Here is an 18,459-nt window from a genome sequence, read left to right as displayed (position 1 = left end):
GAGTGGAGAGTTTTGTATGATCTGTTATGCATCTTCACTAGTCCTAGACAAATTCGGAAAATTAAGAGTTTGGAAAAAAAGTGACCTCAGGGATAACCCTTGTCTTATCCTAGGCACTTTACCATTGGGAGTAGGGTCATCTAGACCCACTAGACAGTGTGCTGAACCTTTTTTCTTCAATGATTTGTGATCTTCACTGGTGTCCATGGATTACATGAAATCTTTCCACCTTTATCATGGTAGGGAGAACACGTCAATGTAAGGGTGGGGTCATCTAAGATAGCACAAGGGTTAAACAGGCTTCAAGGGTCAAAGAAGGAATCTGGTGAATCGAGAAGCCCCTGGCTGCAGTGTGCAGACCGAAGCGTGCAGATTTTCAACGGGCTAGCTAAAGTAATGAGGACACCTAGTGGCTAAAAGAAGAATGACAGGTACCTTAAGGACTTAAAAAAAACGGAGGAAGTTTATACACAAATGATTTATTGCAAGAATTACACATCAGACATCTTTTGTCATAACTGATATAACTTATCTTTCAGAAATTACAGTTAAGTGATACAATAAAATCCCAGAAGTAGTTAGGTTTTTGTAAGGAGCAACAAATTACACATGAACTTCTTCATGATACGTTTGTTAAGGCAATAGTCACCATTTAAATGTTTTTAGGTAAGTATAATGAAAGTTGGTAGTTCTTTATGTTTTGTTACTGCTTATGTATATGCATAGCTGTAACAAAAGTTCTGAAAACACTTTCCTTATTGTTTCAAAATCCATCAACAACAATAAATCCTTTTTTTAAACTTTAAAACTGTTGAAGTTTTTATACATATACATTTAAAGATAATTAACAATAAAGAAAAAAAACATGTACATTTTCATCTTTGCCATGTGATTTGTAAAGTAAAACAAACAAACATAATAAATATCAACTCCAGTTGTCACATGAAAATACTCAGAATGTTCCCTTCTGCGTTTCCTCGGTCATGGAGGATGAAAGGCCCCTGTTTAGACTAAAATGATTACATACCTTCAAATCTCAATCACTCTTCTCACTTTCAACACTCATGAAAACATGGCAGTGCAAATAGGACTTTGTACACTTTTAACATTCCTGTTTTTAAATCTCGTAAAGGTTTTGCTTCCTCTCAGGCTTCATGCTACATATCACAGAAATCAAGCCCAACTTTTGGCACAGTACTTTATATGAAACACTGTCTCTGTCCCTTTGAAAAATAATAAAATTGTGCAACTTAGCAAACATACTTAGTCAAAACACCTCTGCTTTATTAATATTTAGCTTTATATTAATAATATGGAGGGATCAGTAGTTGTGCCGTTCATTGTTTCATAAACAGGCTCCGGTAAGGACTCTGTTGTGATCCAGTTCAGAGGGGTTTGTGGGGCAGGAATCTGGACATGAGAAGATTTGTGGTGAAGCATCAAAGAACAGCTCTCGACAAAGCCTGGCTGTGTGCTGAGGGGAGTAGACTGTGAAACCGATGGTCCGTGGGTCATTGAAGATTTCATAGTCATTTCCTCCCTGCAAAGAAATCCCAGTTTCAGCAGGAAAACACAGAGCCATCTTCTGCAGCCTGACATGGTTTGTTATGAATGTCATACTAAAACTAAAAGAAGCCACTAAAATGCATTCAAAACGAGCCTGCGTTTAACCTGATTGAAAAGGGTTTTAAATTAAATTGATTTGCCCTCTAGTTCTAAATGCTTGTTATACTAAAACAGGGTATTAATACGAAAAACTAAATGTCACAAGATTTCTTAGCAACCAATGCTAAAATGAGTCTACTTGCAACACTACACGTACATGGTCTATAGTATACTTGCTAAATACTTATACTCAATTTTTCTTAATAAAATCAACTTAGTGTGTTATTTCTGCAAAGGGAGCTCCTGACAGCTAGCTCTATGTAGCTTCATGCTAACTTGAAATATTTGTGAGTTACCAGAATATTTTTCTACAATACTCCACTAAACCCTTAAGTACAATGCGTGCTGCTTTTTTTTTAAATTGCAGCTGAGCTTTTTTCCTGCACACAGACAAAAACTGAAGTATTAGGTGGTCATGTTGCATTTAAATGGTTTGCAATCCTGACCTATCGCTAAATTAATTTAGCCGAATATTCACGGAAAGATAAAACATTCAATGCTATGCAAGATATTAAGTAAATAAAATAAGACAGAAGTGTTAAATTTATATAAAGTGCTGCTGTTTGTTTATGCGAATAGCAGCTATCTTTATTTCATGTGTAAAAGTTTGTATTATTGCTCTAAGTTTAAAAGTTGGAAATCTAGTTTCAACTTTACATTCTATTTGAAACATCCAGTAAACATCTGGTGAGTAAAAAGAAAACACAAACAAACAAAAAGGAACAAGTTAAAAGTTCCATAACTGCAAAAACTTACTAAAACAAATCCAATTTGTGGGTTTGGACCATGAAATGTGTGAGTGAGCTCAATACAGGACACTAAACTGACTGAGGAATGGCAAAAAAAAACAAAAAAAACTACAAGGCAAATTTTCTGCATGTGTGTTTGAATGGGATAGAAATAAAGATTCATCTCTGAAGAAGATTAGTCCCATCGCAGGAAAAATCCAAACCAACTCTAAAACAACAGATGCCTTTTGTTACTAAATATCTGTAGCTTTTTTTCTATGAACCAAATGACCTTACATCTGAGGTCTCGTTGCCAAAGAAGTAGATGGCCTCCAGGCCTTCAGCCTCCAGCAGGTCCAGACACAGCCTTTTGTCCCAGCCTTCAGGGAAAACGTCAAAGCTGATTAGACCACCTGAAAGAGACAATGACAAAGCTTTATTTATTTCAATGAGTCCCCCACATTTTTTAAAGCTAGAGATGCACTCTGTTCTGCAAGCAACTGGTTGAAAAGAACTGAGCAGTAAACAAACACGCCTTTGTAGAAGACATTGGACGAAAATGAAAAAGTATTTTTCCTTTCCATGCTGGGAAATTTGGGACTGTGGGTACAGTGGGACTTATCAGTGATAAACAAAATTAAATAGTATTTTCTTTAGATTACAAATGGAGTCTTGTGTCTCTGTCACCTTAAATTGTTGTTTTGTTTTGTCAGTGCAGCCAGCCAGAGGGCTGGTTCCCTCACACACCCCGGCACGCCCCCATCCCAAACACCTTCGACCTCATCACATAAACAGCTTTGTGCTTTGATTACGTCTTTAACCTTTAACCCCGTCCGTGTCCATTATTGAAACTTTCCGTCTTGCCCAACTGCTGAGTCAACTAAAAAATGTTCAGAAAGGAACAAGTAAAAAAAAAAAAGGTTTGATTCTAGGTCTGACTGAACATGTTGAATCATGTCCTGTTTTCCTCTGTCTTGTGTGTCATTTGCAGAAGCTCACATCTGATGGAGCACGTAGGCAAATATCAGAAACCTCATTTGCCCTCTGACATTTAGTTTCTCGAAGGCAAGAGTGTTTGTGTAATAGTTAACCAACAACTTAGAAAGGTACACGGCGAACTCTGGGTGTGAGGTACAACAACAACACAGACTAGAGCTGGTTTGTCTTCAAGCTTTTACGATGATGAAATACTTCTGTTTTGTGCAAAGATAAAAAAAGATAACTCCTAAAATGATCCACACTTAATTCGTTTTTGTTTTGCTCCCACCTTTAGTAAAGCGAAGGCCTTTTCCAGCAAACTCTTTTTTCAGTGCAGCAACAAATTTCTCTCTGATCTTCTCTCTCTGCGGGAAAAGCAAAAAAAGAGAATCTGTTAGGAGGCTAATGCTCCTCTGAACAAATGCTTCATTGAAGAGTTGTGTTAACGTGGCTGCACCAGTTTCTGTGTTGACAAAACAGTTGAGTCTTTGTTCGACAGGATTGAAAAACAGAACACAAAGATCTGCTGACTTCTCCGCTTGACAAAATCAGAACAGAATTTAGGAAGTTTTTTTCCCCTTTTTAAACTCAACAAGTTTCTCATCATAGATTTCTAATTTACCTCATTTAATGCACACTGGTGCTAAACTTTTGAAATGTTTTTCTGAATAAATGTTCACAGGATGGCTTTCAGAGTTCTTTGACACAGTTGTAGCCTATGTTCATTCTTGTCTCTAAAAATCCCAACACTGCAGTTTTGTCAGACCTGGACTTTGACCAAACCATTGCAACACCTTATTTATTTTGTCTCTCAGCTGTTGTGCTGCAGATTCTCTGCCTGGGATGGTCGCACTGCCACGTGACCAGGTCAAAACGAAAGTGTTTACCTTCAGAAAGACTTGGATTACAGGATGAATTCAGTAAGGACCAAAGGTTGGTCGATTCTTCATGACAAACTAGACTGTCGAAGAGTCGAAGTCCTGTTAGGACAATTCATATTTTGAGTGAAGTAGAAATTCCTGTGGAGTTGTCATTGTGCCTTCCAGCTGCAATGGCACAAAAACCACAGCAGATACGTCTTTAATTTGATTTACATGGACGAGTAGCACATGTCATAATGATGTGACTGCCAGGAAACAACAGTTGGATCCAACCTCTCTTTAGTGTTTGTTCTAGTACCACACTTTGAGCCACACCCACTTTGCATATTAGTGACAGTAAGGCATGAAAGTTATTACTTTGGCCTAAGATGAACTCCAAAATCTCAGTATTTCTGGCTATCAAACTGATGTGTTCTCTCACAAAATGTCTGGTCTGTTGCGATGTAAAGGTCAAAGTCCCAATAATTGACACACACCTGAATGTGTGAAATGTGTCCTCCACATCTGGCCCGTCCCATGGGGGAGCAGTGAGCAGCAAACACAGCTGTATTCAGGGATCTTTTGGTGGTTTAATCCACCAATCCTACCCCTTAATGCTGGGTGTCAAGCAAGGGGGCATTTGGGTCCCACTTTTAGAGTCTTTGCTATGACTCTGCCGTGGATTTGAGCTCACAGCCTTCCAGTCACAGGCCGGACAGTCTAGCACAAGGTCGCTAAAGAATAGCTTGTGTCTGCTCTGAGACTGACTGGCATTAGTCATTTTCAAGTTGTTTCAATACATTTTTATGAACATACAGGACTGTCCTTGTCTGCATGTCACCAAAAATAATAATCTTCTCAAACGTCTGCACTTGACCGTGTCCAGCAGACTCATCAGTTTAAACAAACACCACCACATGTATTTGTGTCTGTATTTTCATGATCAATTCTACTGCCACTACTTTTACTGCACAAGTTTAAAAAAATAAAAAATCCTAACTTTAATGCTGGGTGTCAAGGGAGGCTTTTATGGAGTTTTTGATACAACCAACCATGAATTTTCGACCCACAACCTACAATTCTCAGGGCAGACACTCTTCCAATAGGCCCCTGGTTCATAAACATTCTTGAGTGTCTCCAGAACATTCTGAATTTGTGACATTCAAACAAGTATAACTTGTTTAACATGTACTTTGTTCAGAGGAAACTAAAGAATAACTTATGTCTTAGCTCCAAGTTGTGTGTCTATGGTATCCTACACCTGGCTGTGGATCCTGTCTCCCGCTCGACTCGCGCCCCCGACTGTCCCCCCAACTACATCTGGATGAAGCGCGTCTGCTGGACTTTAAATATGTAGTTGTAGAGTTAGATAAATTAATTCTGCTCTATGAGTTCTTGTAAATCGCCTGTCCGTCCTGGGGGAGGATCCCTCCTTCATGTGGGCACCCCTGAGGTTTCTTCTTTTTTTCTGGAATACGTTTTTTTTAGGAGTTTTTCCTTACCACGAAGGAGGGTCTAAGGGCAGGGATGCCCAGTTTAGTTTAGTCTGTTAAGTTAGTTCAATTTAGTATTTTCCTATTGAATTCTAAGTATTCATGATCCTTTTGATTTTATGTTTAACTTTTTCCATTACTGATACGAAGCCAATCGAGACGACTGTTGTTGTGAATTTGGGCTATACAAATAAAATTGAATTGAATTGAATACATTACTAGCTTTGGTAAAATTATTTTAAATGTGTTTTTGTTGCTGCTGTTGGACCACACAGCAGCTGTATCTCAGATTTCTGCAGAAGTTTTCTTTAGGACATATGAACATATAAAACCTAAAAGATTTTTTTCCTCAGGGTTCAAGCTTTTTGATATATTTTCTAAAACAGCTGCAAGTCTTGTCTAAAATTATTCTACTGAGGAAACCTGATTCTATAGAGTCCTTAAAAAAAGCTACTTTCCAGGGAGTTGACCTTAAGGAAATAGACATTCTTTGGAATGTGCACTCAGCTCTCTGCTGTTCCCTCTCCCCTTTTTGGAATGCATAGCTTCAGCAGGTTTCACTGCAGTTTTGAACTGAAGGGCTCAATGTTAAACCAAGTTATCCTCATAAAGCCCCACACATTCACACAACAGCAGAAGGAAGGGTTAAAACTTCAAACACCTCCATTTCCAAATCAGTGATGTTTTTTCTTGGACTTTGATAATCACATAAACTTGACTCTTTGCACGTTCAATGTGTTTTTAACACTTAACCTTTTGAAGAAGACCTAATGATTTCTTTTCTTAAATTGAGTATCTTTCTATCGTGTTATGAATTAACAAAACATGCGATGAAGTTCAACTCAGGCTTTTTGAAATGGTCTCCTAAACAAGTCTTCCTCCTTGCTCCTGCTATTGTCAAGATGTGTGGGGTCAAGTCTCTGTTTGCTAAGAAAACAGACAGTCTTGATGTGGTATCATGAAAAAAGTCATCAATCAGAAAAAAACTGGGGGAAATGCATCACTCCAGACAACTTCATTCCGAAAGAAAAGCAAGAGAATCTGTTTTTTAGGACTGTTTTGAGTTATGGTAAGAAAAATGCTGTGCTGAATATTGAAACAGAGTAAAAGTTTGCATGGCTTTTTTGCTAAGTTTTCAATACTTAACTTTACATTGTGTGCTAAGAGTTGCTACATTATTTCCACCATGTTTTTGTACACAGTAGCCTTTATTAGCAAAACTCTGGACACCTTCTTTCATTACTTCAATCCTAACCACAAATACTAAAAATCATACCAGTTACCTTGGTTGATTTAGAAATTATTTTCCCATAAATAAAATCTTAATGGAGTATTCACATCCCTTTGTAACTCTACAAAAAAGGTTGCAAAGTAAACATCCCCTCATCTTCTTGTTTTGACCTGCTTCCTCCACACTGCCTGTTACTGTGTTACATCAGTGTAAAATCTGTTTAACTATCCAGAAATATCCTGTAGTTTGACCTTCCTCTGTCTGCTTGACTGAACACATTATGAATCTGAGCCTGGATACTCTGCTTTTCAATGTTAAGTCAGATGGAAATGTGGCACCCAGAGTAAAATCGGATAAAAGGTGAAAATGATAGATTTATTAAATAAATTCTCTATTACATATTACCAAAATGTGTGTGTGAAGTGCAGTAGTGAAAATAAATGTTTTATTTTTATAACCATCCACCACCAGCTTGGATTGTTGAAAAATGAAATACTGCTGATAACCCAAGATAAATTAGACAAAACTATTCAAATTTCCTTGTATCTGCTGTCAAGTAGAATCCTTCTACACGTGTTCAGCTGCCGTCAAACCAACATATGCAGCGGAGATTAATAAATTGGAGACTGGCTGATTTAAAGTTAATAGTAAAGAGATTTACCTTGTCAATTTCAGAAAATTCTTTTCGTTCCTCCAATGTGCAGCTCCGACCAATGGGTGAAATGTTAATCATTCCATTTCGGAATTCAATGAAAGTTCCCCTGTAAACAGAAGAAAATGCACAGTTAAACATTGAACATGACAGTGTACCATAAAAATTAACTTGAGTTATTTTTCTATGTTCAGAAGCTGTTTCCTTCATGGGTCACCACAGTTTATCACCTGCCTCTATCTAACCCTCTCCTCTGCATCATGTCCTCCTTCACCACATCCATGAATCTCCTAGTTCTATCTCAGCATCCTTTTCCTGCCAGAATCATTGTCCCTCCTGTTGAAATCATCTTAGTCAAAGTTAAACCAAGTTATCCCCATAAAGCCCCACACATTTACACAATAGCGGGAAGAAGGGTTAAAACTTCAAATGACTCCATTTCCAAATCAGTGATTATTTTTCTTGGACTTTGATAATAACAAACTTGACTCTTAGCATGATCAATGTGTCTTTAATTATTAACCTTTTGAAGAAGACCTACTGATTTGAGCTGTTCCTCTGATGGATTCATCCCTGATTATATCTATCCTGGTCACTCTAAAAGAGAACCCCAACATCTTCGTCTTTGCTACCTCCAGCTCTGCTTCCTGTCTCTAAACCAACAACATGGTCTCACCACAGTTTTCTACATATTTCCTTTCATTTTCAGTGACACTCTTTTGTCACAAATCACATCTAAAACCTTCATCCACTCATTCCAACCTGCATGCAAACACCTCTTCACCTCTTTCTTGCACTCTCCATTGCTCTGGACTATTGATCCTTATTACTCAAAGTCCTCTTTCTTCTCCACCTCTGCCCCCTGTGACCTCACCGTTCCACATGAGTTCCTCTCATTTACACACAGAATCTCTGTTTTGCTGCAGCTGACACTCATTATTCCCTTTTCCACGGCAAACCTCCACCTCTCCAGATGTTCCCTGCTCTCACTACAGATCACAATGTCATCTGCAAACATCATGGTCCACTGACATTCTGTCCATCACCACAGCAAACAAGAAGAGGCTCAATGCTGATCATGCATGCTCTGTACAAAAAGAATCCTAAAAACAATTTCAAAAGATTTTGTGATACTCTTTTTTTGGCACAACAACATAATTTTGACCACAAATAATTAATTCTGACCTCAGCGTCACACACTACTCTTTCTCATAACTTCTTTGTGTGACTCATCAGCTTTAATCCTGTTTAACTTATCAAAAGCTCTGGGAAATCACCGTTTCTTTGGCAGCTTGATGAGTCCCATGTAGCTGAGGCAGAAGTTAATCAGGTCCTGCAGCAGCTCCTCGCCAAGGTGATTCTGTATGGTCTGCAGGAGTTAAAAAGTACTTTATCAATGAAAACAACAAAACTCTATATGTTTGAAAACTTAAATGATAAAGAATAACATATTTCCTTAAGGCTACAACATATTAAAGAAATTCTCATCTTTAACAAATTTACAACAGACAGGAGTTCAATGCATGAAGTAAACTATAGAAATTCTGTCATTTGTTCATAGAAACAAGGATATAAGTTAGTGGTGTTTCTATATATTTTTATTCCACATCAATAAGGTAAATGGTAAGACATGCAACTTTTAAAGTAATGATTGGATAATAACTCAAGTAAAACAAGAAATGGTGCTCTAACTTTTAAGCTCCGTTATCTTAACAGTTTTCTAATAGTTTCCAACCAAAGCTGTTGGCAATGATTAGGAGGAAACAAAGAGCCATTTTCTTTGAATTTACCCTCACCATTATGTGGAAGTATGCATCTGTCTACATTACAATGATTTGAATCATAAACACTTACATGTTTAGAGACAAGTTTTCCATCTTTGTATTGAACTGTTCCGTTTTCAGCAAACACATAGTCAAACTTGTGGATGACTGCAAGAGGGCACATAAGTCACTTTATCACAGGAGCAGAGACCCATGTTCAGCCAAGATCACAGATGACACAGCTGGATAAGACATTTAATCTGCTCAACCTTCCCACTTTGTTTAATGTCTTCCATAAACAGAAATACCACTGTGACAGCTGGAAAATCTGAAACAAGGTTACAGATTTTGGTTTTCAAAAAGTGACAATAAGTGACAAAATTGATATATTTAACATCAGATACCCTTTTACACTCTTATTTATACACATTTGATTGAACACATTAGATAAACCAACATTCAAGTTTTGGGTCAAATACTAGAAGTATTTATACACCTAGTAAATTAGAACACAATATAAATTCACCTAGTAAAACCTGAAGAGGGTTTTTCAGAAACTGAAATAAGCAGATATTCATTTGCACCTTGAGCGGGAAATACCACTGATTTCCTTATTTAAAATAAATGATATTATGAAAAGGTTATTTAACTTAAAGTAATCTGTGTGTTTGGGACAAGATTGAAATGCAGCCCATGATTGGCTCAGCTTGGATCAATATCTGTATAAAAATAAATGATTGCCAAAAAAAACGACACTAAATGGAATAACAAAATAATATGTTAGGGCAGATATCACATGCTAAATTTAAGAAAACAATAGCATGTGATCATCATCAAAAAGCTGCAGCTATGAAAACTAGTACACGACTAACCTTTCGTTTTTTATTTATTTACATTTTGCAGATCATGCCACATGTCTTAAAACACTAAATGTTAATGACAAATGCTTTCACTTCCTCTTACTGGTGTATGGAGACGACACCAGCTGTAAAGGTGTAATATACAACAAGAAGAGTCACCTTTGGCACACTTGGCGTGGTGGCTAAGGCACACAGCCTTCTTCTACACAATTCATTGGCATTCAGGTTGTTGCTTAATGTTTGCTGAAAGACAAGCCTATCAGCCTAATGTAAGATTCTGGCTCTGAGTGGGTCTTGGAATAAACTCTTTCAGCTAAAATGGGAATTGCACCATTTTTAGCAGTATTTTAATTTATGACAGAAAGAAATAAAGAGTGAGAGATGTATATACACTTCTTGTTTTTAGCTATTCGAGATATTTTTAGGTTTTAAGTTGCTTTATCTTCTCCTCTACACCTTTCCAAGCTTTTCCTAGAAATCAGCAGTCAAGATTTTTTTTTGTTTCTGTACGAGCTAAGATCTAGAAATAAGGAAAATGCATCAAAAGACTTGTAAAAATTACTTGATTAGAAATGTTAGTTTAATTTTAAGAATCTTATTCTAAAATTTTATAAACGTTGACAAGTGACTGGATTTATGTTCCAAGAATAAGAGCTAGTTTTAGATTTTATGAAAATTTATTAAGATGGGCCAACTTGTTTTAAGATCATAATCTCACTTTACTCCAAATTTGTTTTAAGTCATTTTCACTTATTACACTTTTTTGCCACTGTAATCAAATGATCTACAATTAGGTTCATAAAAACTCATAAAACGAGTTATCTGCTTAAATAGAAAAAAGTACTTATTCTTGGGCTTTAGAACATTCAAATCAAAGTTGAAGTAATTTAACAGTCTAAACTTAACTTTTTTTTAACTTTTCTTTATTTATTTTTGCTGTGTATAATGTGGGTTCCCCTGGGAGAACGATCATCTCTGCAGACTAGAGTCTAATTGCAATAAAGTGGCAGGTCTTTTTAGCAGCCCAATGGTTTCAGACAGTTGGAGGAATGCTCACCATCATCTCCTTCTCCAAGCTGCTCTGCAATCTTGGGATAGTCTGACCCTCCAACAATGCCGATCTTTACTTTTCTTCTCAGAGTCTGAAAAAATTCATCAAGCTTTGGGTCGATTTTCTGTGCAGGAGAGAAAAAAAGGCATGTCGGTCACTCCATCTCTGTGCAGTAGAGTGCCATTTACACAGAAGATTGGGGGAAAGCACAAGTTTACACCAGCTTTTAATCAAACAACATGTGAATGTGTTTGACGTGAGCTTGAGATCTAAACAAGACAGTCCTGATCTTTGTCCGATAGAGCCGCATCAACACAATCCAAGAATGAGCGCCTGCCTGATGCCAGGAGGACACGGTGTGCTCTGCACGCCGCGCGCCTCGCGCCACGCGCCTGGCACATAACAGGGGGCGGAGGAATGACAAAAACAACAAGCTTGTTGTGGAAAGTGAGCTCACTTCTCTCGGCGGTGTCAGGGTGCCGTCCACGTCAAACAGGCACAGGATGTTCCGTTTCCGCGAGAAACCGTTCATTTTTTCCATTTCTGCTCTTCTTGTCCCACAGAGCGAAGGATTGATGACAATTACCAGTTGGTGGGCCGCTTTTGTGCCAAAAAAAAAAAATCACACGTGGAACTAAAAATATGCCACAATTTATTTACATTTAAAATTGAGATAAATTTGATATTTCTTTATCCCCAAATCCCTCAGTCTGGTCCCTTTCGGGTCGGTTTGGCCCAGTGTGATTCTGAATGTGTCGAATTTCTTCTCCTGCACTGTATTGCAGCTTCAACCAATCCCAGTCTAGAACAGGGGCGTGACGCAACCAAGGGGCGGGGCTTTTACTTCACAAACCATTCATCACTTTTGCTGAACTTTTACCTGTGATGAGCAGAGTTCAGGTGATGAAGAGAAGTCAGGAGGATACAAACAAGAACGGCAATGAATACCAGCACAGATTTTTTTTAACAATAATGTACATTATCAGTAAATTAAAGGAATTAATCAAAGACATACAAACTCCTCTGTGATTTTTTTATACTCAAAAACCCAACAGTAATTATTTAGCTTAATTGACGTATGAAGCTTTAACAACATACTAACAATATGATCACTAGCCTCCGTTCACACAATGACTAATAGTATGTTCCACTCAGAATTAATTGGGTTAAAATTTCTGTTGGGGGTGTTTTGTAAAACCTGTTTAATGTTTAATTTGAGTTTTTTTTTCTTTGCACTTTCAGAATTGTTTTGTCTCTCTTCTTTCATCACTTCAAAGAACCCTTCCTTGGGACTGGACTTAAAAGTCCCCCCATCAATATCCCGAGCTGCAGATATGTTCATGTCATTTGTCATTTGTGACGGTAGATCGTGAATGTCAAATATCCAGGAACTTTTCTCAGGGATGCAATGGTTTTTCATCAACATCTGAAATAGTGATAGAGACAGAGATTTATGTACATATTTGGAACATTACATGCATGTGATCATCACTGAAATTTGCAGCTTTGAAAACTTGTCCACAACTAACCTTTTGCTTTTTTATTGACACTGTCCACATCCTGCCACATGTCTTAAAATGGAAAATGTTAATGACAAATGCTTTCACTTCCTCCTACTGGTCTATGGAGACAACACCAGCTGTAAAGGTGTAATAAACAACAAGAAGAGTCACTTTTGCCAAAAATGGCATGAAATTTGAGACGGTGATCATTTCAATCATGCTGGCTAATACAAATTACCGTCTGTCCGTCCGTCCATCCATCGTTTAAACCAGCTATAGTGCCACTGGGGGTCATGGAGTTGTTGGACACCAGCCCATTGCAGGGCACATGCTGGTTAATACAAATGACTGAAATCTAATATTCGCACAACTTATGTATTCTAAACAACTCAAAATTCCTACCTGAAATTGTTGCAGTGCAAGTGATGCAACTGCAGGGGGTGGACTTGTTCCTGAAACGTTTTTGAATTGACTCACACATGACAAACCCTAACCAAGTTTAAAGCAACATTTGCAAATGTCTTCATATCTGTTGATATGGACAATAGCTTTTTCACCAAAAATCAATTTCCCCCACTGTATATGTTTGAGCATGTTTGTTTGTGTGTAAATGTGGTCGTGTGTGTTTGTGCATACCTTAGATCTTCTCTGTTGAGTTTTTTTTATGATGTTTCTACTTTTTACTAAGCTGAAAGATAACTGTAGACAATGTTGATAGACTTTTTCCGACAGGTTATCTACCTTTACAGACCAGAGTAAAGACAAACTGAAAAGTCTCATTCATCAATTGAAAGAAGGAACTTCTCCCCAGATCTTGCTCTCTTCCACCTTCTGCTTCTCTGGAATCAATATCCCTATTTCCTTCAGATGTCATTCTCGCTTTATGTCCTCGTGAGGTCGTCCTGCTGGAGAAATCCTGGTTGCTGCATTCTGCTTTAGTTATCAGCATACATTTGTATCTGATACTGTGCTGACATATTATTCGGATACTTTAGTAAAAATATTATTACATTAAATAATATTTTGACAAATTTTAATGGGATGGTAAGTTCTAACATAACCTGAACCCAAACACAAATTTATTCCAGAAAAACGTCCAGCTTGATTGTGACTTGACTTTATAGCACTGCTGCTATAGTTTTTAAATCACTTCATAGTGTTTGATCTAAACACACATCAGGTCTATCTGTGATTCATGAACGCCGCCTAGAAAATAAAAAAACTAAACAACCTTTTCCATTTATTTTTGAAGAAGTATTTAGAGTCTGAATGCAGTGAAGCTTCTCAGATCAAAGCTGTGGTCAAAGGCAGCAGCTAACTTCATTATCAACATACATGTAGTTCAATCTCTGTTTTTAACTATGTATCTCTGTCAGACCTTCTCAGCTCCATTTGATAGCAGGATCGAGTGCTTTTGGGGACAACTACCTTCCCAACGTGGATCCCACAGAATGATCCCATGTGTATGGGGAGATGCTTCGGGGCGTTGGAGCCTGGCTCCAGGTCAACAAAGAGGCCATCTATACCTCCAAACCGTGGAAATTCCAGATCGAGAACTCCACTGTCTCAATTTGTTAAGAAAAAACGATCCCGACATTCTAATATACTTACAGTACTTAAACTCATTTATACCCAAGAATACCTAATAAAATAGACTTAAAATTTACTATTGTTTATCATTCTGTCAAATAGAGACTCTTTTGACTGACAATTGTTATCAGTGACTGCTTAAATGTATCTATTGTTTTTATAATGTTTTAAATAAATAAATAAACTACACTAAACCTTTAGTTAAAGTAAGGTTTTTATACATCGCCCCGCCTCCCCCGGTACTCTGTCATTGAAATATGCGTTTGTTTTTGCGTGGTGGATGTGAGAACAATAAAGCAATCCCCTCTTTGCATTATCGCTGTGATTACGTCACAGAATGAGCGGCGTTGAAGTAGAAAATGAAAAAGCCTTTTGGAGGGTTGATTTTTAATTTTATTTTTGAGTCAATTGATGCAGTTACATTGTGAAAATGAAAAAGTGAATCCATTTTAAATTTCAAATTAGATATTTCAAATATAATTATGAAACACATTTATGAGAGAAATTTTAAAAAATGAGATGTCAAATACCATTGTCTTCATCATTTTAATAAGGGACAGAATGAGTACTGTTGAAAAAGGAAAAAAAATGCCATTTGGCAGATTGATTTTTCATTTTATTTTTGAGTCGACAAACGCAGCTTCATTGTGAAAATGAAAAAGCATTTCCGGTATTGACTTTTATTTTGAATTATGAGACACATATGCTTCCATAGTAATCAACTCAACAGCATCTTCAGCGTTCCACTGGTGGATGTGCTGCCACTGGAGGCACTGCATCACCAGCAACTGTCGTTCAAACCCGACAAAATCTCGACTTTAATTTTCACTTCCAAAGTGGATGAGAGAGAAGTAAGATCTCTGCTGCTGATCTTTGTATGTTGAGATTTCTCAGCCAAGAACTATTTTTGTGCTTTAATTTGAGTAAATGGAGGCAAATAAGGTAAAAAATATTTTGACGTAATTTTTTTATTTATTTAAGTAATCTCCTGGAGGCCCTCCCCTGCCTGAGGCCTTCTTTGAGAGTCACAGCTGTTTTGTATCTCATTAAGCTTCTATTTAAGGTGTGGCTTTTCTGTGTTCTGTGTCGGCTCTGAGTCGTGTCCTTCCTGCTCCTGGGTTTTCTTCCTTGGCCTCGCCGTCACATTTTTTTCCTGGAATTTTCTTTATTAACTATATTTGAAATATTCATACGACCAGCTGCAACTGAGATCAAGCTTTCTGACACCAGGCAGCACATTTTACTCCACAAGGCCCTCTAAACATACATAGCATTGTACAAATGCAAACTGAAATTAACACGGTGTGGCAGATGCAGCAAAGTAGCCCCAGACCATAACCAAACCTCCTCTGTGTTTCCCACAATTTTTTTTGTCTAAATATAGAATAGATGTGCTCATCTACAAATCCCAAAGACATTCTCTCAGAAGCATTATGGCATGTCAACATTCAATGCATCGATTCCCTGCTTTGTTTTTGATTATTTACTTTCAATAATGGTGTCCTCATTGATCGTCTCCATTAGGTCCATATTGAGTCTGACAGATGGTTGTTATGATCTGCTGCTAACGCATTATTTGTTTATTTAACATAACTTATGTGTGTCTGCTTTCCTTTCGCAGCCACATTCAGGGACGTTTCCTTCAGTCTTGTGGACCTTAAATGGTTCTATCAACAGCTGTTAATGACTTGCATTACTGGCATTAGTCATTTTCAAGTTGTTTCAATACATTTTTATGAACATATGGGACTGTCCTTGTCTGCATTTCACCAAAAATAACAATCTTCTGAAACGTCTGCACTTGAGCGTGTCCAGCAGGCTCATCAGTGTAACCCTTGTGCTATCCTAGGCACTTTAACGTTGGGAGTTGGGTCATCTAGACATTTTTCTTCAATGATTTGTGATATTCATTGGTGTCCATGGATTACATGAAATCTTTCCACCTTTATCATGGTAGGAATAACATGTTAAAGTAAGGGTGCGGTCATCTAAGAGAGCACAAGGGTTAAACAAACACCACCACATGTATTTGTGTCTGTATTTGTCTGTATTTTCATGATCAATTCTGCTGCCACTACTTTTACTGCACAAGTTTAAAAAAATAAAAAATCTTAACTTTAAAATTCGGCTGATGTGCTTTTTAGCAAAATTTAAACTGGAAAGCCTAAACTGGCTCCTGATATTCAAGCAGTCCAGCTTCATCTCATTCATTCATTCATTCATTCATTCATTCATTCATTCATTCATTCATTCATTCATTCATTCATTCATTCATTCATTCATTCATTCATTCATTCATTCATTCATTCAGCAGTAGCCCACCTCTGGGCAGTTGCATACCTTCCCTGAAAAAGACAAATGACACACAGAAGGTTTATTGATATTTTTGGGTTGTTAACAGAAATCTGAGAGACCAAGACAAAACCCTCCGGTGTTTAGTAGCTAGCACTTTGGATTCCCCTAATAGATAAAGATAAAAAAAAAACTCCTTTTGGCTGGGATAATTGTAAAAACAAATTTGACTTTCTTCCTGCATCTTTATCAGATCCTCTCATTTCTTTTTTTATTGAGCTGACTGAGATCCAGCTCTTTCTTTTTTGAATGTCAGAGCAAAAAGCCAGGTGAGCATTGATTGTTGTAGTTTGATGCTCAAAACATGGCAATTCCTTAACTAAAAGTTAGAAGTATAACTTATAACACAAACCAATAATGCTAAACATCAGAACTTTATAAAGGATTTGTAGAGGTTTTCTCCCTGTGGTCTTGCTTTGCCATGTCTAATTTCTCATTCTAGACTGCAGTTCAGATTCAATAAAGTGTCAGAACAACCTCATGGGTCATGTTTCAGTTTAGTTTTTTTCTTTTTTCTTTTGGAACTGAGGAATTTATTTTTTGTTGAACCATTTTCTTCGGGGTCCTTTGCCTCCACAGTGAACAGCACAGATCCTTTGGTGATGTTTTCAGGCACTGTCACATCCAGGACGTTCAGGCTGCTCTCTGGAGTCTCGTCCACATCAATGACTGATAAAGAGACTCCAGAAAGGTATTCCAGACCTTTCATCAGGGGCTCTGGCCTAAGAGCATCAATCTGGATGTAAAACGTCTTAGCAGACTCAAAGTCCAGAGGCTGTTGGAGGAGGAATAAAGAATGCATCATTTACCACAGTTCCTATTATTTAAAAAACACAAATGTACTTTGTAAATACTGTACTGACAAAAAGAAGACATGGCTAATTTTTTTAACAGAAACTTAGATACCAGTGGTTCATGTACTTCCAGTGTACATAACTTAAATAAAGACAAAAATAAAAAATGATGCTAGATTTTCTGTCTGGTTGAAGTGGAAGGCTGCACTGCATCTTGGCAATGACCACATGACCAACACCTTTTCCACCTGTCTACACTAAAAATACTCCGTCGCTCTTCTCAAAGAGTGGCAGCAGGATGTTGACCTTGATGATCTTGGACAGTTCAATATTAAAACGTTTACCCTTAACTGAGTAGTGGCCCCAAGATAATCCTTATTGCTGTAATAACGTGTAAAGAGGAGAGGTTATGTGTCCACATCTCTGAATCTCAGAAGCTCCCTACTGTGGCCACATGCAGGAATTTGAACTGTCAGCTGCTTGATTCTCTCACTCTGAGAAAGGGTAAAACATTTGGCCTCTCTCAGAGGAGGGAATATGAGCTGTAAAAATCCTCCAAGAGGTAACTGAGATCACCTGTATTTCTTGGAATGGTGATCAACTGCCTGCCTTTTCCATAGACCTCATAAAACTTGGCTTCTTCAGAAATAATGACGTCATGACTAGTTCAGGTACTGAAGCTCACTGCTACCTGCACTGTTTTTTGAGTGGGATATCCACCTCCTCTAAGTGACAGGTCTAAAAAAGATGACACAGAATCCGCTGTGTCTCATTATGTTTGAAGTAAAGCAGGAAAGAACTGTTGTAGAGCTCAATGTTGGATGCTGCATGTTGACAATAACAAACTATATTCAGATGCTATGAAGGAAGCTGAAGAAACTCTAAAGCAGGTTGTACAAGCGGAAAAGATGCTTGCGGGGTGAAAGGATGATGAGTTGTA

General features: G+C 37.6%; 1 protein-coding gene across 1 annotated transcript; it reads right to left on the bottom strand.

Moving 5' to 3' along the window:
- Positions 1 to 463: 463 nt before the first annotated feature.
- pmm1 (phosphomannomutase 1) lies at positions 464 to 12,074 on the bottom strand. Its single transcript, XM_004071938.5, has 8 exons — positions 11,739 to 12,074; positions 11,288 to 11,405; positions 9,462 to 9,538; positions 8,885 to 8,976; positions 7,617 to 7,716; positions 3,661 to 3,736; positions 2,691 to 2,806; positions 464 to 1,540 (listed from the first exon to the last, which is right to left on the bottom strand). The coding sequence occupies exons 1-8, from the start codon at positions 11,820 to 11,822 to the stop codon at positions 1,346 to 1,348; spliced, it is 858 nt and encodes a 285-aa protein (XP_004071986.1). The 5' UTR covers positions 11,823 to 12,074; the 3' UTR covers positions 464 to 1,345.
- Positions 12,075 to 18,459: the final 6,385 nt, after the last annotated feature.

Source organism: Oryzias latipes, chromosome 8 (genome assembly GCF_053564925.1).
Source record: "Oryzias latipes strain Hd-rR chromosome 8, Olatipes_Hd-rR_3.1".
In the NCBI taxonomy this organism is placed as follows: domain Eukaryota; kingdom Metazoa; phylum Chordata; class Actinopteri; order Beloniformes; family Adrianichthyidae; genus Oryzias; species Oryzias latipes.
This window is presented reverse-complemented; position numbering and strand designations above follow the sequence as displayed.

Excerpts from the sequence above, each read along its gene's own strand:
- pmm1 (XM_004071938.5), bottom strand. The coding sequence starts at position 11,822 with ATGGAAAAAATGAACGGTTTCTCGCGGAAACGGAACATCCTGTGCCTG. Across the intron at positions 11,406-11,738 it reads CCCTGACACCGCCGAGAGAA|AAAATCGACCCAAAGCTTGA; the intron begins GTGAGCTCACTT and ends TCTCCTGCACAG. Across the intron at positions 7,717-8,884 it reads ATCAAGCTGCCAAAGAAACG|GGGAACTTTCATTGAATTCC; the intron begins GTGATTTCCCAG and ends TTCTGTTTACAG.